The 24,099-nt window shown below is 38.8% G+C and overlaps 1 protein-coding gene across 1 annotated transcript in view; it reads left to right on the plus strand.

Annotated features, from left to right (window-relative positions):
• The window catches only part of GPR153 (G protein-coupled receptor 153), a 304,525-nt gene that overhangs the window by 35,690 nt on the left and 244,736 nt on the right, over positions 1-24,099 (plus strand). Inside the window, exon 2 of the mRNA XM_086951864.1 lies at positions 13,179-13,608. Coding sequence (XP_086807990.1) covers positions 13,179-13,608 — 430 coding nt within the window. The remainder of the gene's footprint in view (positions 1-13,178; positions 13,609-24,099) is intronic.

Consider the following 24,099-nt stretch of genomic DNA (forward strand, 5'->3'; position numbering starts at 1 on the left):
CAGCTAACTATGACACCCCTAAAACCTATGGTTTTTCAGTGAATTTCTAAGGTTTTTTAAATGCTATTTCCTAACTATATCAGGCCTGAAACCTATGATTTTTTAGTAAATATATATATATATATATATATATATATATATATATATATATATATATATATATATATATATATATATATATATATATATATATATATATATATATATATATATATATATATATATTCCACCAAAAGCTCCGAGCTTTTAAAACAGCACTCCACAGGGGTCAGGTTAACACACCCTCTTTATTTTGAAAGCGGTATGAATGACTCAATGATTCTCCTCCTTGTTCCCTGACGCGTTTCAGTGCTAACGAGCACCTTAATCATAGGGCGGCAAATGGCAAAACATGGGACAGACTTCTACATCTTTTTCTCTTCGTGGCACTCGCTTTCAGGTAAGCAACATGCCGAGGGTAGAAGTCCCGATTCTTCTATTCAGGTATAGTTCATTGTTTGCCAACATTTTTTTCTGCCGATTTTCAGTTAATGTTAAACAGCCCTCCAGTGGGCCTCGAGTCAATTCAGTCCCTTTCCATCCATTTTACAAACCCCCGTGCTGCATGGAGACTGCAGTTTCAGTAACCAGCCTCGCAGAACAAGTCCAGTTATATATATATATATATATATATATATATATATATATATATATATATATATATATATATATATATATATATGTATTACCTACTGGTGATAGCCAGTAGGTATATATAGTTAGGATTGGCTACCATAGGAAATTCCGAACATTCTATTGGGAATAACTTTGGCACCGATTCAGGGATCTGCCTGTAATTTTCCCTAATATGATCGCGCTCCGCTCCTTCCCTGAAAGTTTCGGGGGGATTCGTGAAGTGGGGGCTAAGAAAAAAGGGGGTTCCCAAAACGTGTTTTCCCCATGTTAATTTCCATAGGACGATCTGACAGGTCTACAGCCCGAAATTGTAGGGACTGGTATGCAGATGTGCCTTTGCTATGTTTGGTGAAATTTGCGCCAGTGGTTTTTATGAAATTAGGTTAAAAAACACATATATATCTATATGAGCTCACTTGTCTGCGCAACGGACGCGTACCGTACGCGTCCGTGCTCGTACCCTTACGTGCGCGAGCGCGATTCTGATTGGCTGGCAGTCGACTGTCAACATTCCAAACTGTCCAAACCAGGAAGAGTTGGCCACCATCTTCTTTATCAGGAGAACTGAGGCACAAGAGAGCCCAAAACAAGAGTGGAAAACACAAAAAGGGGGCAGGGTAGAGACCCCCCAACCCCCTAGCCCTTCTCAGGGGGTCCCAGAAGGACCTCCAAGGGCATAAAAAAAAATGCGGGGTGCGCGCACGATACGCATACAGGTCCGCGTACGGTGCGCGTACCCCGTGATTTCATGAAAAAAAAATTGCCCTTGGGGGTCCTTCTGGGACAACCTGAGAAGGGCTAGGGGGTCGGGGCCTCTACCCTGCCCCCTTTTTACGTTTTCCATTCTTGTTTTGTGCTCTCTTGTGCCTACTGAGAAATGAGATGGCTGCTCAGGTGGTACCAGAAGGATATTAACATATAAAAACGTTATTCGCTAATAGAATTTGCATTTACAAAACCTTTGAAGTTTTTTGAAAAAAAAATAGGTTTCACGCCAGATATAGTTAGGAATTAGCACTTAAAAAACCTTGCAAATTTACTGAAAAACCATAGGTGTCAGGCCATATATAGTTAGGAATTAGCATTTAAAAAACCTTGCAAATTCACTTCAAAAACCATAGGTTTCAGGCCTTACGCGATTTTATAAAAATAAAAAATAAAAGGTTTGCCCTTGGGGGTCCTTCTAGGACAACCTGAGAAGGGTTAGGGGGTCAGGGGGTCTCTACCCTGCCCCCCTTTCCGCGTTTTCCACTCTTGTTTTGTGCTCTCTTGTGTCTCACTTCTCCAGAGAAACAAGATGGCTGCTCAGGTGGTCCCAGAAGGATAATAACATATATAAACGTTATCCGTTAATAGAATTAGCATTTACAAAACCGTTGAAATTTATTGAAAAAAAATATAGGTTTCACGCCTGATATAGTTAGGAATTAGCATTTAAAAAACCTTGCAAATTCACTGAAAAAAGCCATAGGTTTCAGGCCTTATATAGTTAGGAATTAGCATTTAAAAAAACCTTGCAAATTCACTTAAAAAACCATAGGTTTCAGGCCTTATATAGTTAGGAATTAGCATTTAAAAAACCTTGCAAATTCACTTAAAAAACCATAGGTTTCAGGCCTTATATAGTTAGGAATTAGCATTTAAAAAACCTTGCAAATTCACTGAAAAAACCATAGGTTTCAGGCCTTACATAGTTGGGAATTCGCTTTTAAAAAAACTTTGAAATTCACTCAAAAAAAGTTTTAGGGGTGTTATAGTTTGCTGGACATTTCACTCATACAAAACCATTGAAATTGCTCCTATATAGTTAGTTGGACTAACTATATTTCACCCACCCCCAATACACTGCTGATGATGTCACATATTAGACCATTCATGACATGGTCAGTGACATCACTGATGACATCTCAAATGACATCACTGATGACATCACTGATGACATCATGCACATGACAATCACATACACCTTTTCATACACTAGTAAAATCTTTCATCACTCATTGTAAAATACAGAGTATCATATTTGAATCCATTGTCACAGCAATACAAGTATCTAAAAACCCACTCAGTGATTCATAGATGTAGGCACACATCTAATCACTTACCTGTAGATTCACTCATACATGCTGTCAATGAACAATTGAACACTTTCAAAAATACTTATACACCTATATCGACATTAAACAACCGCACACATCCTATTCACATGTGAAGTCATCCTACTCACTTAGGCAAACAATGGATCATACTTACATACTTACTTAACTACACACTTATACAAACACCACTTCATCTATTTCTTTAGATAGTAAGTCATACTTAGTGAATTATAAAATCATTATTACAAGTATATAGTTATCCATACAGTCACTCACACAATCATTGAGTCTTATGGATACTTATTTATATACAACAACTGACACATACACTGCCTTTTATTTTTCTAGTTTGTTGGACATGTACCATTGAGAAATATATTTGCTCATCACCACACCCTTAAAGAGATTCACTCACCCAAACTGTTAGAACATGTAATTTTAACTTCATATATCTACTGAATCAACTATTCACACATCTTTGGACAGTCACACACCCCCCAACGAACCACACACACTTTCACTCTCCCATACAAATACTCAGTTATCTAATCAATAACTAATATAGACTTTCACATAGCTAGTAAGCAACTGGAGAACCAGTTTACACAACAACTGACAAAGTGATACAGATATTCCCACAGTTTAGTCCCTATCCACTATTAGTGAGACACTATAAATTGGTCAAGTAAACAGTCAATTACACTGCTACTAAATCCTTCATCCAAATATTTATTGATATATATCCACTCATTCTTCAATGCAAATTGCTATATATATAATGCATATTTAAATAATGAAGCAAACCAAATTCACTGGATGATGTTATCAGCGATGTCATCAGTGATGCCATTTGAGATGTCATCAGTAATGTCACTGACCATGTCATGAATGATCTAATATGTGACATCATCAGCAGTGCATTGCGGGTGCGTGAAATATAGTTAATCCAACTAACTATATAGGAGCAATTTCAATGGTTTTGTATGAGTGAAATGTCCAGCAAACTATAACACCCCTAAAACTTCTTTTGAGTGAATTTCAAAGTTTTTTTTAAAGCTAATTCCTAACTATATAAGGCCTGAAACCTATGGTTTTTTCAGTGAATTTCAAAGGTTTTTTTAAATGCTAATTCCTAACTATATAAGGCCTGAAACCTATGTTTTTTTAAGTGAATTTGCAAGGTTTTTTAAAGGCTAATTCCTAACTATATAAGGCCTGAAACCTATGGTTTTTTTAAGTGAATTTGCAAGGTTTTTTAAATGCTAATTCCTAACTATATAAGGCCTGAAACCTATGGTTTTTTCAGTGAATATATATATATATATATGTATATGGTTAAATACCAACTACAAATGTCGGGTCTTCATTGTAAAACCCTATTTAATGCAGAACACCAAACACCTCACAGCACACATACATATTGCAGAGATATGAAAACTTGGGTCGCGATCTGTACATGTTGAGCTCAGTAATGTAAATACAATGTGCCAAAATTTCAAATTAAACACCGATGGAATGGAAAGTACAGGCATTCTGTATACATTTTTTATGCTCATCTCAAAATATTGTCGATGTTCTTCGCAAGTGCAACATTTGGGAGGAATTGTATCTCTTCACCAGGTGCTGCCCTAATTCAACACGAGCGCAAGCACATTTTTACTTTTATTTTTAGTCCACTGCCTTTGCTTTAGCTTTTTGTGGGTCACAAGTTCTTTTTGGCGATGCATGGGAGTGCATAATAAAAATTACTTAAGCACTCAATATGTCAAACAGTGCATTATTGTCATTATTCAGGGTTAAACTTCCTTCATTTGTCCTGCGTAACTCTGTGTTATATATACACACACACACTCATAGACACACATATATATTAGGAACCTGATTAAAAAAAATATATATATATATTCTTTGCTTTTATTAGTGAACATTCTTGAAAGAGTGTTATCCTGTAGTTGTTGCTTGCATTGAGTCATAATTACTCATTTAGAATTTTATTATTGTGATGACATCCTGACATAGCCCTAGGCTTGATTTTAGTGCTCCCACTTCATTGTCCAGTATTCACATATGTAAGCGGGTATTGTGAATTTAGGTTTCAGGCCCAGCTGGGGTATCATTTGCAAAAGGTTGTCACAATTCGCATTTTCACCTGCCAACTAGTAAAAACTTGTGATTTAATACCTAGTATTAAGTGATATAGTGTTTAATAGTGTTTGCTCAATAAATAATAAAGTACCCTTCATTCAGTATAAGAAGTGGGTGGAGAAATATTTATTGAGAGTTGTTTGTTGCTTGCTTGGGAACAGTGATAGTAGTTAAGGGTGGGTTGGACAAAATGCCTGGTAAGACATAGTTTCAACATTATGTTAAAATACGTTTTTTCAGTAAATATGAAATAATTATACATTTTTATACTATTATTTAATTTGTTCACATTTTTTAAAACTTCTTTTTACATGTTTTACATTTGTAAAAATTTTATTACATTTTGATACATTTAATTTTTTTTAAACTTATTTTGTATGAGTTTTTTAGCTTTATTTAGCTACTATTTTTTTAACACTACTTTCTATTTTCTCGTCATCGTGTGTCTTTTTTAGTCTATTTTCTACAATTCAAATCACAGTGAGATGCTGCTGTTTGTTGGAACAGGGAAGTCCTTTTTTTAAGGTTTTCTTGAGGGGTTTAATGGTAGTGAGAATGCAGGGGGAGATCTAGAGGTTAGTTATAGTGTTGTTTGTGGGGTTTTTGTAGATTTTGTTGTATTCATTGTAATGTTTTTCAGAAGTGGGTAGGTTTGGAGTTTTGTCCACTGTTTTAGTATTATACCAATATGTTATGCTATATCATGTTATGCCACTTGTTTTATGATTAATAAGTATAATGTATATGTACCTTTGCAAATGTCATTTTTTTTGCAGGTGGCTTTTTTATTTGACTGTGCAGGTTTTTTGTCTACGAACGTGTTCAATGGGCATTGAGATTTACCTTTTGTTTTTTAAGGGAAATTTCGTTTGATTTATAATAAACCAGTATTTTTTACTTTGATTTACTTTTTTGGGGGGTTTCCGGTAGTGTTTCTTTCTTTGAACACTTTTATGTTCTCTTTCATGGTTCCTACATACTTTGAATTGCTTCAAGGGATCTCTTTTCGATTGGTTTTATTTTTGCTTTTTTGGGGAGCTTTTTGGGTAATATTTTTCCAATTTCTGGTCTTTTAGACCTTTTTACTACGTGAATACAGAGGACACTCTGCAGCTTCAGAACAGTAAGTCATACTTGTATTTGTTTTGGGTGGGAAGTGTTATACTTTTTTATATGTGAAACTTCTGAGATTGTTATTTGGAAATGTATATTTTATGCAATGCAATTATGTTATGTATTGGATTGAGTTTGTTTTTTAAGTTTTTGTTGGCAAGGTTTATAATTGTAATATAAATAATGTATGTGTTATAGCAGTCTTATTTAAGATTGGAGTTTTAAATCATGTTTTGACTTATGTAATAAAATATTATGCTTATTATTTATATAGAAATTACTTGTCATGTTGGTTAAGAATATGTTAAAGCTTTTTGGCAGTTTGTAGGTTGGTAGTATTTTTTTATAATATGCTTTTGGCTATCATTGCTAAGTAATATACTTCTTTGTTGTTTATGAATTGTTGACTTTAAATGCTAGCATGTTGTACATTCTTTCGTTGTGTTTGCTACGTTTAGGTGCAATTTGGGCTACACATTGCTTCATTCATTATTATTGGTAGCTTTTGCTCTTTTTGTAATCTTTCTATACATTTATAGAGTGTAGGTTGGGTTATTCCTAGTGTAGATTAGAAGGCATTGTGCATTGTGTTGTTTGTTTTGGTTTCTTGTGCCAAGGTGCTGTCATTGACATTCCAACCATGGTATATGGAATTTGGATTCACATCTAAGTCTGGAGCAATGAAGTCTCCCAACGCAAATATCTTCAAAATAATCCATTAGGAGACTAAGTTCGTGTTAATTTTTGGTGATAGAAAGGGAGTTCTATTATTAAATTATAGTGGTTAGCTATCTCTGTGTCAGAGACATAAGCTAGTGCGATCATTATTTTTATTTGAAAAGCATTTTTTTTTTTAAGGCAAATTGACTGCTTGTATTATATTCCTTTTTTAGTGCTGATTGTTGAAGGTGTCTCCATATGCTTTGACTTATATGGTAGTAACAACCTTCAGTGGCTGTTTGGGGGTACATTTTTAAAATAGTTTGATTTATGGCTTGTTCAAAGTTAATGATAATTTTTCGTTGGTAGTAGTTATTTCTTTTATGTTTAATGTGGTTTAGAAGTTCGTGGTAAGGGCTACTTTGTTTATTTGATGGTATGGCATTGATAAAAAGGGCATTTGAGTTGTGATATTTACCATGTATGTTGGATATCCAAGTGAATGGTTTGGGACACATTTTGACTGTTCCAGCCATCATTAAGGTTTTACAATGACTTAGGTTTAGTAAGTTATCTGCCGTAGTAAATAATAGGGTTTGTCTATCATTGTTGAAGTAGTTATAGAACAAGAGGGGCTCCTCATTATGTTTAACTTGTAAGAGTTTGAGTATTTCTATATCTTGGTATCTTCCAGGAGATGGAGGAGTACCGCTGGTGGATTTTTTAGTGTGTGCAATTAAACGTTTTAAAGTCGGTATATGTGGTATTTGGCCTGTGATGTGTTCAGGGACTTTACGTAGTATATCTTTTAGCATTTTGGAATTAGGGTCCTGGGAGCTAGTGTTTGCCTCTCTTATATCCTGCAAAACCTCCTTTATTTCAATTTCTGTCACAATTGGAGGTGGTTATTTTTCCTTACATTAATTACAAAATCATCTTTTGTAGTTGCCAGGCCATAGCATGCAATAGAATACTTTTTTCTTGGTTGTAGGTGTAGACCATTTAACTTAATGATTGCTTTCCTTCCGGGATGTTATATATCTTGCTCTTACTGTCATTGTGTCTGAAAGAAGTGTAATAGTATAAACAATTGTAATTTTTAAATGGTTATAAGTTCTTTATTTACACATAAACGTATGCAACTATTTTTAATATTCATACTTACATATATATTCTTCTTAGATGTTTCACACTTTTTTGCAGATTTTCCATATGGGTGTTGTAATGTGGAGCAGGTGCTATCTTTTCTGTTAGAAGCAAAAAGTGTGCCCTTTTCATTTTAAATGTTTATTTGTTGATAGTTTGTAGAGGTTGAGGTTGTTAGGTTTTTTAATCGCTTTTGGGTGAGTTTCTATTTATAATACTTTAATTAATGCTTACTTTTTATGTATTTTTTTCTGGTTGGTGATTGCTGTTGATTTCCCACAGGTAAGCCATTTATGAAGTAGTAGTCAGGGCCACTGGAATTATGCGATTCCATGGCTGCACTTTTTTTAGATAATTATGGATTTTCTGCAATTGCTACATAATCCATCATCTGCTGCATAATCTGCAAACTTTGTTTTAGTTCAAATGGCTCAAAAGTGACTAAAAACGCGGGGACATGGATTTGCGCATAAGGAAAGGCCCTTAGCAAAGGCTAACCAGTTATCTTTCCATTCTTTTTTCAGTATTTGATTGTTAAATTGGTTCTAATGAAAGGACGTGTTTGTCCAGACAGTATTTCCATGTGCAAAAATGTCAAAATAATGAAGCAATAGTATCAAAAGAGGTGCCACATTATGTCGCATAATTAGCTTTTTCCTGCTGCATAATTTAATTAACTGTGCAGCATACTTTGGTGCTCCCCTGCCTTATAATTTCTGGGGCCCTGGTTGTAGTATTTTCTTTTAGTAAGTACATGTAAAGAGATAGAAGTTGGAGAGTGTTTTTTGAATATTTGCTATTTTACATTTATATTATTAATTACAAGTAAGTTTTAGTTAAATTATTTTTACTTAAGTTTATGTTTAATAGGTAGTTTGCTAGTTTTGAATAGTATATGTTTATTAATATTTAGATTGCTGTATTAATGTTTTAGTTTATGCAAATAGTTTTGCTTATATTGTTTTGTATTTAGTTATATATTGTTTAATGATTATTGCATTTATTCATTTAATGTAAAAAATAGTTTGTTTATGTATACTAATAATAATGTAATCATTTTGCCAATATTATTTTAGTCGATATTGTGTGATTCAATATTTTTGCCATAGAAAGTGTTTATTGAAATGTGACAATACTTTTGTTTCTGATATTTGTGTTTTCGATATAAGTAGAAATCAATAAATCAATATTTTCAACAACGATATTTGTGTTCTCGATATTTGTGGTTTTGTTAGTTAAGTATTGGAAGGTGATATTTTTGTTAACAATATTTATTTTTGGATATTATTGTGTTTCGATATTGTATGCATCGATATTATATATTTCCCCTTGTTGTGCCTCACCCCCTTGCTTGGGAAGGCATATCATTTTGATACATCCCCATGTTTACAAATCTTTGAACATCTGGGAATGCCCATGCTTTAACCATTGAGCGCCTCCCAAGTTAAAATGTAACATAACGCAGCATAAACGTCTGCTTTGCGTTAAATTTCTTTACAAAGCCATGCAAGGCCATGCAAATCAGGCCTTGCTTGGCTTTGTAAATATTTCTAAAGCCTTTGCATTTTTGACACAAGGACAACATTATGACCTCATAAGTATGGGCCATAGCATTTTGCTTTGCCAAATGTAATTTTATATGCATTTGTAATTTTAGGACTGTAAGCCTGAAGGTTGCCTTGTGGGAAAGCTTATGCTCACTCCTGCAGGTCTGAGTTAGTTATATTGACAAGCCAACAATAAAAGCTTTATGAATAATTGGTACCCTATTGGCACTTTAGAACAACAATAGACTGTACAATACCGCTGTAAGACAGACACCTGCTGCTAAGGTTTTTTTCTTTATTGCAGTTATAGGCCCCCCATATATAGATGATAACATGTTTTGTTTTTTCTACTTGTATTTATACATTTATCTTGCATAGATTGCTGAGTTCAAATGTGTTTTATTGTGGTTGTTTCTGAGAATGAATGATAGAACGAGGCAGTGGATGGATGAATAGATGCATGAGTGCAAAGATGAGTGACAAAGTGCACATGTGAAAAACTATTGAGTGCATAAACTCATCAGTGACATACAATTCACTTAATTCATAAACCAGACTTATTGCCATTGCCAATGCGTTTTTAATATATTGTGACTGTGCAAGGAATTAGTCCTCTGAAACATGAGAATACCCATAAAATATGACTGGTAGTTAAGTGGTATCTGATCTTTTTCTAAAATATTGACAACCTGACCCATATAGTAACAAATCAGCAAATCAAATGACTTTTCATGACTAGTGTATTAATGTATCACGTACAAATAAAGGGTTGAGTTGAAATAGTTGAAATGATGAATGCCTTTACCATATCGGCCAGAAAGGGTTTTTCAAATGTCCAGAGCAAAAATGTCACCATTTGGGTTAAATTAGGAACATTTAAAGCTCTTAGAACTCATTGTTATGTTATGTTATGTTATGTTATGTTATTAGTTTTGTAAAGCGCAAACAGCTGCCCCCGCAACGGGGCGTCCCGGCGCTGGAACCATAACACAACCAACTGAATACGAAGGAAAGGGGGGGGACCTAAAGGAAAGGAAAGAGATAGGTTTTGGTCGCTCTGCGGAAAGCTAAAATGTTGTCGATTGGAGACGATATAATGTTTTCAAACATGCATAAATCTGCCTTGCAATTCAGGAGTACCTCAGGATGTGTAACTGTGGATTGAAGAATTTCCTCCAGAGGTTCCGCTAATGTGGTCACACTATTTTCACATGTTTGTGTATTGTTCGAGACTCACTAGAAAAGGAAAGTACACATGTGTATGATCCGTACCTAAGATTCAAGACAAATATAGGAAAAAAAGAAATACATTTTCAGATAGTTTGTCCTTCATTGTTTATGATGAGTGTAGCATGTGCTACATAAATATATTTTTTGCAGGTTCATTATATGTACAATATGAGTGCTAACTAGAGTATTCAACTTTAAAGGTAAGCAATGAACTGAAAATCAAAGCAAACTCATGTTGGTGGAGAACAGTGGCAGCTGCTTTTGAAAAGTAGTGGTAGGGCGGGAGAGGAGGGAGCTCGATTTAAAAAAAAAAATCGCTTACCTGAAGGGATGTCGCCTCTCCTCTGTCTCACGCAGGAAACAGGAAGCACACATGCTCCAAGACTGCCCTAGTCAATCACAACGCTGCTGTCACCAGTAGGACAGCAGCGTTGTGATTAGTATAAGTGCCGTGGTTCGGTTCTCAGACAAGGCGTTAGAGTCTGTGCATGTTCTCCACCCAGGCTGTGCAATACAGCTGGGTGGAGTACATGTTAAGTCACATGATGGTTTGGCCAGCCCATCATACGCATTAAGTGCACTTTATACGACCCTCCTCACTCGCCCTGTGATATAGCCGAGCCCCGCCCTTCCCTAACCAAGCTTGGGCGCCATAGAGAAAAATAAAATGATAATAACCTAATGTTATGAACGTTGTGTTATCATCATTTTATTTTTTTCTTGGACACTCAGTGGGGGACGCTCCTCTGCCTTAGAGGAGGAGCGATGCTGGTGGAGAAGCGGTCCAAACAGCTTGAGTTGTCTGCCATTTCTGTGAAGGACCACCATAGAAAGCGCAGTAGGCTTTCAGTTAAAGGTAGCTGCAATGTTCCTCACATGCTGAATCACACCCACCAATATGTTTGGGAAACTGAGGGGTGTATTCTCAAACAGTATGTTGTAGGTTAGCAACGCTAACCAGCACAATTAATTTTTTCCTGATTCACTTTACAGTCCAAAACTTGTTTTGCACTGGAAAGTATCCTAAAAGTAACGTAACGCAGCCTGAAACACTGCTTCGCATTACTTAGCGCTACAGGAGAGTTACATGGGTGGTACATGGGCACTGCCATGCAACCACCCATATCTTTTGACACAAAACTCTATTTACAAACAATAGTAGACAGGTTTTGGCACCAGAAGTTGATGCCATTTGAAAAGAGGCATTAAAAGGAGAAATTTGTTTTTTTTCTACTTTCTTTTCCGAATTTGTGTGCTGCACTGTGGAACAGACATACAGAGTAGGAAAAGCTTTAAAGTGTGTCTAAGCATATTATTTTGAATTGGTACAGTACCCTTCCAGTACCAAACCTATAGTAGACTCAAGCACCCACCCTAGCACTATGGTTTAACGGTGTGTGCCTGACAGACAGCAGCTAAAATCTGTGCTGGCACTAGGGAGAGAGAAGAAGAGAGCCATATCTTTTTAGATATGGTGCTCCCCTGCTCCCTCTCTGTCATGAACACAGCGCAGCATTTATAGCTTCTGTGCTGCATTCATTGATTCTGTTGAGCATCTGGGCCTAAATATTTCAGTACAGAAAATATACTAACTGGTACGTTCCAAGTGCTAATAGTTGGGGGAAGAAATTCCAATGTGTTCCACTTGCATTAGTAGATTTCTGATTGGGTGTTAACCACCAATTTTGCTACTCTGATGGTAGGGAGAGCCAATTTACAGATGCTGTCATGCCCTAGAACTCAACAACCCTGATTCTAAGTAGGTCAGATGTTAAATGTCGTATACTTGTAAAGCGCATAGCTGCCCCAGCAAAAGGGCGTCCCGGCGCTGTATACCGCTGGGGAACCCATCCTGGCTTTCCCTGTGAGATGGTCCCTCCTGGGCATCTCCAAGGTGAAGACAAGCACTGATGGGGCCGTTAGTAGAGATTAAGCAAGCTATTGCCCAGAGTTGCTGAGTGGGCCCCATGGTTGGAGTAGGCACCTAGGCGAGAATTATCGAGTCCGCTAACCATGGCCCAAGACCCTGCCGCGTCGGGAATCGAACCCTGGTCCCGGGCCGACCTCTGCTTACAGGTCTGCCGCCTCTAACCAGTGAGCCACACCACTCCACTCCACTCCACAGATGGTGAGGTGGTATTAATTATACGAACACAGTGCGGTGAGGTGGTTATTGGGAGTGATAAATTCCTCCTATTTCAAGTTATCACTCACAAAATGGGGCATAACATATGAAATATGGTACATATTGCACCAAATTTCTAATACATCATATTTACCTTACATAGTCTCCTAGGAAAACTAGGGGAGTTAAGATAATGACTCCACATCTCAAAATTCTGATCCCTGTGGAAACAGGGATTTGCGCAGGGATTGGCATTATATCATCCATTCGGGATGGGGCATCAAAATGTGGCAGAATTTCTGGTGTGGTAGGGAAATGGATCTGCCAAGCTAGCGGACATAAAGTCTGCTGAAACATTTGAATAAAGCTGATACTAAGAAGTTTTGACCATGTTATCTGATATATTTGCATATTAAGGTTGCATTTGTTTTTCCTTAGGTTAAGCAATACGAAGAAGCAAGCTGTGCACACAGTGATGGGAATATGGATGGTATCTTTTATCCTCTCTACGCTTCCGGCGGTTGGTTGGCACGATACCACTGAACGATTCTATGCTCGTGACTGCCGCTTCATAGTTACTGAAATTGGCCTAGGCTTTGGTGTTTGCTTCCTTCTTTTGATCAGTGGCAGCATCATCATGGGAGTCATCTGCATTGGGATTGCCTTGTACCAGACATTTTCCATCCGAACTGGGAATCACATTGATAACAACAAGTTCAACGTGCCAACCATTGTGGTAGAGGATGCCCAGGGCAAAAGAAGATCATCCATTGATGGATCTGAACCTTTGAAAACGTCACTGCAGATTACTTACCTTATAACTGGGATTGTGTTTCTTTACGACTTTCTAATGGGCTTTCCAGTATTGGTAAGTACTTTTTATAAGGTATTGCTCACACGCTTATCGAATTGTGATCTATGCTTCAGTACTACTATTGTAGAAACAAGAATGTGTAAGATTCCATGATGCACAGTTATGATTTCATAGATGTGAATTATGCATATTTGTTCATGGGAGGGTGCCTTTTCCTTGAAATAAGGATTGCCAATCAATGAGAATCATATTCTGACATTGGAACACCTCTATTGCAGTTTAAGACATATTGACCATATTGGTTTGTGATGCATCATCTCCTTGCCTTCCGCCCTCAATCGCCTACTCTAGCTCTCATTGTCTGTTTCTCTCTCTTGCTTTCTCTCTCTGCCTCACTCATTAAATATCTTTCCTACTTCTCTCCCTGTCTTACTCTGACTTTGTATCCCCCTCTCTCACTGAGCAGAGCATTCTATCTGGAATTTTGATACAGGTTTCAGCTGTTGCTAGTCTAAGTGTGGGATTGATGTTTTTGAGAACTTGTTCACGTTTTTATTGGGGGATTGGCTGGTTAACCATTTTTATTGGCAAGTATCAAAATTGCGATTGCTGTAGTATGGTTAACCCTGGGCAGCATTGTGTGATTTTTAATTATGTAATGCTTTTGTTGTAACACTGCATAAATTGAGCTCCTTCGGACATTCACAGTGTTAGTAACCTTTGTGTAAATCAGTACAGTGGTTTCTAATAATAAATAATATTATACCCTAATTGTTTTCAGCAACCCTGGACATTGTTCTTAGCCTATATTAGAACAGTGGAATGTTGGGTGCTCCATTGAAGATAATGAAGTGGCTTTGGGCGTATGAGCCGTCTGCTCCAGCAAGACAATGTTTGTCTTTCTGTTTCTTCCTTTTTAATTTAGAACATTTTACCTCAGTCGGTGAAATGTTATAGTACTAAGAAGCCAACAGACCCAAGTGAACGTCCCCATTGGGGCTCTATTCTCAGGAAGCTCCTTCGCACATTCACAGTGTTAGTAACCTTTGTGTCAATCAGTAAAGTGCTTTCTAATAATAAATATTATTATACCCTAATTGTTTTCAGCAACACTGGACATTGTTCTTACCCTATATTAGAACAGTGGAATGTTGGGTGCTCCATTGAAGACAATGAAGTGGCATTGGGCTTATGAGCCATCTGCTCCAGCAAGGCAATGTTTTTCTTTCTGTTTCTTCCTTTTTAATTTAGAACATTCTACCTCAGAGGGTGAAATGTTATAGTGTTAAGAAGCCAACAGACCCAAAGCAAGGTCCCCACTGGAGCTATATTCTCAGAAAGGGAAGAGAGACCTTGAAACAATAGGCCAAAGGATCCAATCTCCCTATTATAACCAGAAAAAGAAAAAATGGGTATGAAAACTTGCAGAGCACAACAAGTGTGATTACATGTAGTATTCACAGACTGATATTTCCGTGAATATAGCATGCTTGCATAATTGTATGAAAAATACGTGTGCCAGAGATATGACACAGAGTAATGGCATGGATGATCACCACCAAGGGTGTGCAATCATAAACAAATGTGATTCTCTGCTTTCCTTAAATATGCCTGTTGCTGACAATACAGCTTTTTCTTAAATTAGGAATCAACAACTATTACGTCAACAGAAAGATGATTAGTAACTTACATTATATCAAGATAGTGCTGAATGCCTTCTGAGTGAATGGATTGTGAATTTGGGGCAGTATGTATGTGATGTCCTGATGAAAACCTTGGACCCAGGTGGCCTTAGGGGCTGAAACATGTCGATAAACTATTAGGGTCATAGGACCATAATATCCTTAGCGCCCCCCCTTTTTTTAGATGTTTTCACCATACCTGAACAGCCATTCAATAAAGGAAAACTGAGGCTGGTTTGAGGTATTTTTTATCTTTTTAGGTACCCTGGCAATGAAAATATCCTAAGTACTACCTGAAATGTGGTCGAGCCCATACTGGCATTTAGGGACCAGGATGAGAGCCGATGATGAAGTAGGCCACTACAAGAGTGGGTGAGGGTATAACAATTTTTATTAGACATATCTAACTATATAACTTTTTTAACATGATTCTTTCGCATGTGTAGAAGTTGCAAACCAAAGTATTTAAGAAGAAGCAGAGCACAGGGGCTAAAATTGGTGTAGTACGATAAAACGTTACTAAATGTTTTGTGAGTATGAGCTCATTTTTACAAAGAAAATGCAATTCATAAGTACATAGAAAGTGAATACCATGAGAGGCAGCAAGGAGAGATTTCTTCAGTTGGTTTATAATGCAATGAGAATAAAATGCAATTTGACCTTTACATTAACAAATGTGTGAATGTGTTTTTAGCAGAAAAGTTTTTATTAACATTTAGGTTTACTAGCATGGCATATACAAACACTGTACAGAAATAATATAATTTGAGATCTGTAAACAGCCTTATATTTGCACATTGAATTTCTCACAATGATATTTCTTGATGTGTGACCTAGTTCAAACCTCTTCGGGCCTGATGTGGCCACTATGATCTTTTCTTTCAAAAAAAGCAAAAAACCTAAACAGTTCTTTGTAATTCTTCAATTAATACAAATAACAAACCCTGACCCCCTTGCAGTGTTCTACAGCATGTGTGGGTCCCTTTTATATTTTGTTGTAGGTTCCAACAGCATCTCCCTGGCAGACACAAGCATGAAAACATTATTCTGAAATATGCGCACTTAACTCTAACTAAGGGGCTATGTACATGAAGACATGAAAATAGTTGTACATAAAAATGCCATATATGCTGGCAGATTGTGCAGATGGTTCATGCTGGAAATGAAGAAACACAACACCAAGAATAATGTGAACTGCGACCCAAGTGAAACCAATTAAGTGGGACATTTGTTAGCTTAAATTTAAATTGTTTAGCAAGTTAAAAAGGGGTTCCTAAAGGAAGTAATGATCGAGCACATTAAAAGCATTTTTCTTAGTATTTACCATTGTCTGCTCTGCCTTCAATGCCCGCAATGCCTTAACTGCAGTCAAAGAACACCTTCTCCTCCAAGGGCAAGGCCTTGAAGACCATAATCTTTCATTAGCATATACAGTAAAAAGAGATAATAGCTAGGAAAGCATTCACAATATAAAAGTTGAATCTTCCCACAACTCTACTACAAGTTTTGTATAGGTCTGGGCAGAGCTTGAGGAGTTTCATTCCACAGTATTCCATGGATTTAAATCTGCAGTGTTCTGCAGAGTATCCAAAAAACTCCATCAATTTCTGGAGAGTCAAGCGAGAAGGTCGAGTACGACATACACAATGCACCCTGGCACATTTAAGGCAGGGACTGCATAATAAAACAAAAGCACACAGACGTAGTGTGGCAGGGAATCTGTAGGTGCCCTAACTCACTGTGATGTTTTAGCTTTTTTCCATCACACATCCACTCACATAGATACAAAACAGTGGTGTTCATCTCCCTTCAACCCACAACTTGCTGTGTGCCCCGCTGGGATGAGAGTATCGCAGGCTGCATACCCTCAAACCCCAAATTCGCTTACCCCTCTGAGACCTTGGGGCTTCATAACTCCTGTATAGTCTCAGATCGCAACAAGCTCTTTGTTGAGCCAGTCTCTATATTTGCTTGACACAGAACGAAAACATTGTCCACCCCTATCCCCGAGCTCTGACCTTGCTGCTGCACCGGGTTCGCCAGAGTCCGTGCAGAGTGAAGGAGGGTGCCCAGCAGCAGGAGGTTGGTGACTGCATGGCCTTGGCCTGCCATGCTGCTTCTTTCCCTCCTTTCTCCCCAAGGGCAGCTGAATTTATGCTCGCCTCAGATAGCGAAAAAGGGCGGGGACGCTCCTGTATGGATGCAGGGTGGAGAAGCCCTAGCCTCTAATATACAATGTGAGTTCAGCCTGCTGCTGTCACCACTGGGCCCCACCTATCCTTTTGCTGCTGATAGGTATGTGATGAGAGAGGCGCTGCCCACCCACAGTGATGCGGCCTTGCCCTCAGCACATGGCATGGGCAGAGTAGGATGAGACTGTGTGGGCTTGACATGGAGTAGCGCTGAGGGCACAACCATATACAAGGGGCGATTTTACAGGTTTCCCACTCCCAATGCAACATTAGGAGAAACTTGTTTATGGGCTGTCAGCACATACCACATGAACGTCCATATTATTGTTCCTGTTAAATATCTGGCTACATGGAATAATTCGCTCTGACACCGTCACATGTTGCTAGTACAATTCAGGCTCTGTTTTCATTTCCAAGACAATGCTTGGAATGCTTTGTAAAATGGACAAAATGTAATTATAAAAATGTTCAAAAGAGCACTTGGAGCACTGTGAATGAATGTTACAAACTACCCTAAGAGTGGGCGCCAGTAAACTACACCATTCGTCGGTTGGCGACGTTTTTACCGAACTCCATGCTCCAAGTAGAGTGCGGTGTAGCAAAACTCTGTGAAATCTGCCAGCTGAGCGGAGTTTACCACCCACCTCTAGTTTTGTATACAAATCTTACAAACGGTTTTCACAATATCCCATTTGAGCAATTTCAATTTTAGTAGTTATTGCTAGATACAATTAACTATGGTGACGGTTTTACCACATAAAAAAATTCAAATAATTATTAGAAAAAAATGCTGCTTGTCAAAAAGGGAAAGATGGAGCTCTAATATGGCAGTGATGCTCTGACCCTGTAGACACTTCTTGTTCTGGGCCCCTATATTCTGACCTCCCTGTCTAGATGCTAAGCTCTAGCCAGTGGCATGTGTAAACAATTTGGGCATCAACATTGATTTGACAATGACTATGTTAGGTAAGAGAAGGCTTTCGTTAACTGTTGATTGTTCCAGCTCCCCACACAAACACATCTTGCATCTGATCTCCTCTTCACACAAGGTTCAAATTCTGAATATCTCTATATCAGCATAGTTAGATTAGGGCAACTCAGTTGTTAGAAAATGTGTTTGTAATTGAAGGGGTGAAAACCATTTTGAAGCAACAACGACAATCCATGTCAGGGTGTAGCTAAATTAACCTGTGCTTAACCCTCTGGAAGCTTGGCACAAAAGCATTGAGACGTAATTTAGAAGCAATATGTTAAGCATATTATGCAGCACACAAACAGTAATAAAGTAAAAACACAACATAAGGAAAATCCCACACCAATTTAGAAAAATGGAGTAAAGTTTAATACATTATTTGACACCAAAATGACGATAATCCAATCAGTAGAACTGGTGCTATGAATTATTATTTTTTTTGTAAAAACTAGAGCCTAAAATATCAAAGCACCAACTATGGGCATTTAATTGCACAAGACAGGGGCACAGTTGAAAGTTATGGCCAACCACCATGTAGCATGGTTTGGATACACTAGGTGGAGTCAGCTTCGGCCTTGGAAGAAATGTAGAAGAAAATATCTGAGAAGGTCAAATTTAGCGGGCAAGACAGCCGGGGATGTCCGAGAAGAAGACATCATCATCCTCAGGGAGCCACTGGATGAGATCACATTGAAGAGTTCTACTTTCAGACTTTGACAATTTTTTTGAAGTCAGAAAATCCCCAGCAGGATGAAGCTACAGGCTGTTCTGACAAAGGATTCACGAGGCCAGATACCCCTTAAGCGAGAAGTCGCTGAAAAGGTTTTTCATCTGCTCAGAACATAGTGCGAGCTACGAGAAAGTCAGGGTGACTGGCGATGCACCTTGGACGATAAGAATGCATGTAGGTCCCAAACTCATCTTGGTTCCCAGAGCAGTATTTGGGTGAAAATGTTCAAGTTTGGGTTTTTTGCTGTTTAGAAACCTTTAGCCCAATTCCAAGGTCACAAGACTGTGTTGGCACATCACTTGGAGGGCAGGACACACTTCAGGCAGGGTCCAGGTGCAGGGATGATGTTGGAGTTTCTGTGTCCCCATAGCTCAGAACAGAAGGCCAGCCACCTAGCTCTTGGACTCACTCTGGCAGTCCTTGGTTCAAGCAGCAAAGCTGTTCTAAAGCAGCAGGGCAGTCCTCTGGGGGCAGTAGGGCAGTCATATAAAGCATAAAGCAGGCCTCAAACAGCAGGGCAGTCTTCTGAAGTACAAGGCAGTTCTTCTGTGTGTCCTCTGCAGGTCAAGGAGTGAATTGAAGAGTTAGTATGAGGGTCCTATTTTTATACTTGATGCCAGTTTTAAAGTGGAAGAAACTTCTAGAGTTATCCCCCCACAGTTGGTTCTGCAATTTCCTTCTTTCCTGCACAAGCACCAAGAGGTCTAAGGTGACAAAAGACTGATGTGAAGTTCTTTTTTAGGAGTGCTGAGGCAGCACCTTTGAAATGTAAGTGGGGCAGGAACAACCCCTCCCATCCTGGCAATATGGTCCATCCTGCTAACACTCAGTCTCCCTTTGTCTCACTGTCTGGAAGGAATACACAAAGGACAACTACCACTGGAATCACTCTCATGTGACTAAGGACATGGGCACTACATGGTTAGGACAAGAAAATGCCAACTTTCTAAAAGTGGCATCTTCTGAATTTAGACCTAAAATCCGACTTTAATAAAGAGGATTTTAAATTACAATTCATGAGAGACCAAACATGATATTTCTAACTATTCCCAAACAAAGGTTATCACTTATTAAATGTAATAAGGTAGCCCAATGTTATCTTATGGGAGAGGCAGGCCTCACAGGTCATTAAAACAAATTTGGGAGTTTTCACTACCAGGACATGTGTAACATAAAGGTGCATGTCCATCTTTTTTATACACACTGCACCCTGCGGGCAGTTTAGGGACTACCCTGGTGGTAAATTATATGTATTTGTTGGAAAGTAGGTTATTAGTAGTAGTAACTATGCTTCTACCACTGGTAATAAGGCCACCAACCCAGTCTAGGGCTCAGAATATTATTCCTGTGCTCAACCCTTGGTAGCTTGGCTGTGATCAGACAGGCTTACGTTAAGAGACAGGTTTGTGAAGCATTTAAAAACACCAATTCAGTAAATAATTAAGACATAACAAACAATAAAAAAATTGAACATCAATTTATAGAAATAACGTTTATATTTAGAATGACACCAAAATGAAAAAACTCCAAAGTAGAGAACCGGAGATATGCATTTTTAAAGATCTAGCACTATATAGCACTTAGAAACCTATTGAGCCATGTTGGTTTGGTTGTACTTGAAAAGAGACAAAGTAAAAGTCTCAGGTCGGCCGCGATCGAGCCCTTCTCGGATACCCCTAGTAGTTGTCTTCATTCGAGATTTTACCTTCGGACTTAGAGAAACTTTTCTGGAGCTTTTTCTGTTGGGGTTCCTCGATGCTCTTCACGAGTCTGGGTTCAGTCAGGGTTCGCACAAACAAAAGGATTCTATCAATGTGTGTTCGCTAGAGATTTATTTTTATTTTTATATTGTGGTTCTGTGAATAGTAGGATGATTGACTCTCTCTTAGGGTGGTAAAGATGAGAGCACAATGTGCTTGTTAAAATACCCCTCACACACTAAAAAAATCCAATAGTGTCATGCTTCATCATTGGGGTCTTCCCGTCCCTCTACGGGGCGGGGCGTGCTACGACCTGACGAACTACGCGGGAGCACTAGTGATGTGACAAGGCTATGTGATAGTGCAGGGTGGTAAGTGTCAGTGAAGTGTAGGGACCTAATGATATGTGAGATAAAAGCAAAAGCTAAAAATCCTCTGGCTAGTGGAAAAAAAAACCAATTTATTCACTTCCCTAGCTGGGGACGTTAAAAAGGGGGTTTTGGGGTAGAGCGATTAGCTACTACCTGGTCAACATGTTTCGTAAGCAGTCCCCTACTGCTTACTCATCAGGACCTTCTAGTGGCCCCTACAAAGAATTAGCTCAGTTGCTAAGTATAGTAAGCCTGTTGTCCTAAAAACTAGCAGTAAAAATCAACTGTTAGTTTTATGCTTCAGGGCATGAGCTGGCCCAGGGGAAGCGTAAAAACTCAAAATTGATGACCTAAATAGGTCTCTGTAAGGAAAAAGGGGAAAAAAAGAGAGCACAAATTTTACCATTGTAACTGTGATTCATCTATAGACACGACATATAAGTAGCGCCACAAGTCCCACGGGTCATTCACATTATGCCCATTTCATAAAGAATGTAATTAAAGCTTTATGGACAGAGTGATGGTTCAATCTGCCATCCCCTGCATGTTCGTTTGTGTTCCGAACATATTATTGCCCCATAAAATTAAGGGCGGATTCATAGTAACACACATGCACATTCATAACTCGATGCACCCATCGGCACACACACAGGGTTAAAAAGAGGAATCCGTTATTTGTTTTTTGTTATTTGATATTACAACCGGTAATATTGCCTTCTAGTTCAATGTCATACCCGATAATCTTTAAAAACCCATGACGCACACATAGATTGTTATATAGATTGCCATACATACTGCTGAGGACGTTTTGGTGTGCCCCATGAGCTGACAGTCGATAGGTGTGTCAACGCGGTAATCTGGAAGGGGAGAAAACCGCGCCCATAGCGTCAGAACACACACACACATTGCAATGTTATCACTGTCTCTTGGGCCAGGTATTTAGAGACGTCTGGCAGGGTCTAGTACTTACAGTGGCCGCGTAAGGATACTACCTTACTTCTATCCGTCCTGCCGCTCTGAAGAGTGCTCGCGTCTGGAGACCGGTGAGTATTTAAGCATCACTGGGCGCCGGGCACGCATTTGGAGACTAGCGCGCTAACCCAAAATGGCCGCCCCCGATGGAACACGGGGTGTGCAAATAACGGAAGTATTTTTTCATGTCTATTTCGTTGCCCCTTCGATATTTTAACAGAATCAACAATATTTATAATGATTATAAATCGAAGCCAAGAGGTATAATCATTATAAATATTGTTATATTGTTATTTGCACACCCCGTGTTCCATCGGGGGCGGCCATTTTGGGTTAGCGCGCTAGTCTCCAAATGCGTGCCCGGCGCCCAGTGATGCTTAAATACTCACCGGTCTCCAGACGCGAGCACTCTTCAGAGCGGCAGGACGGATAGAAGTAAGGTAGTATCCTTACGCGGCCACTGTAAGTACTAGACCCTGCCAGACGTCTCTAAATACCTGGCCCAAGAGACAGTGATAACATTGCAATGTGTGTGTGTGTTCTGACGCTATGGGCGCGGTTTTCTCCCCTTCCAGATTACCGCGTTGACACACCTATCGACTGTCAGCTCATGGGGCACACCAAAACGTCCTCAGCAGTATGTATGGCAATCTATATAACAATCTATGTGTGCGTCATGGGTTTTTAAAGATTATCGGGTATGACATTGAACTAGAAGGCAATATTACCGGTTGTAATATCAAATAACAAAAAACAAATAACGGATTCCTCTTTTTAACCCTGTGTGTGTGCCGATGGGTGCATCGAGTTATGAATGTGCATGTGTGTTACTATGAATCCGCCCTTAATTTTATGGGGCAATAATATGTTCGGAACACAAACGAACATGCAGGGGATGGCAGATTGAACCATCACTCTGTCCATAAAGCTTTAATTACATTCTTTATGAAATGGGCATAATGTGAATGACCCGTGGGACTTGTGGCGCTACTTATATGTCGTGTCTATAGATGAATCACAGTTACAATGGTAACATTTGTGCTCTCTTTTTTTCCCCTTTTTCCTTACAGAGACCTATTTAGGTCATCAATTTTGAGTTTTTACGCTTCCCCTGGGCCAGCTCATGCCCTGAAGCATAAAACTAACAGTTGATTTTTACTGCTAGTTTTTAGGACAACAGGCTTACTATACTTAGCAACTGAGCTAATTCTTTGTAGGGGCCACTAGAAGGTCCTGATGAGTAAGCAGTAGGGGACTGCTTACGAAACATGTTGACCAGGTAGTAGCTAATCGCTCTACCCCAAAACCCCCTTTTTAACGTCCCCAGCTAGGGAAGTGAATAAATTGGTTTTTTTTCCACTAGCCAGAGGATTTTTAGCTTTTGCTTTTATCTCACATATCATTAGGTCCCTACACTTCACTGACACTTACCACCCTGCACTATCACATAGCCTTGTCACATCACTAGTGCTCCCGCGTAGTTCGTCAGGTCGTAGCACGCCCCGCCCCGTAGAGGGACGGGAAGACCCCAATGATGAAGCATGACACTATTGGATTTTTTTAGTGTGTGAGGGGTATTTTAACAAGCACATTGTGCTCTCATCTTTACCACCCTAAGAGAGAGTCAATCATCCTACTATTCACAGAACCACAATATAAAAATAAAAATTAATCTCTAGCGAACACACATTGATAGAATCCTTTTGTTTGTGCATATCTGATTGGAGGGTGATTCTATCAACACCTCTCTACTTCCTCCTGTGTTTTGGGATTCAGTCAGGGTTCACCAGCTTGCTTTCCAGGGAGCTCCCGGTCAATCTCTGCAGTCGGACCGCTGGAGCTTTTCAGCAGGATAAACTGGCAGGGCAGGCTGGCTTGTGGTTGAAGGTAGCTGGCTTGGCTCTTATGGTTGAGTTGGTCCCCCA

This window comes from Lissotriton vulgaris, unplaced genomic scaffold (genome assembly GCF_964263255.1).
Source record: "Lissotriton vulgaris unplaced genomic scaffold, aLisVul1.2 SCAFFOLD_870, whole genome shotgun sequence".
Classification (NCBI taxonomy): Eukaryota; Metazoa; Chordata; class Amphibia; order Caudata; family Salamandridae; genus Lissotriton; species Lissotriton vulgaris.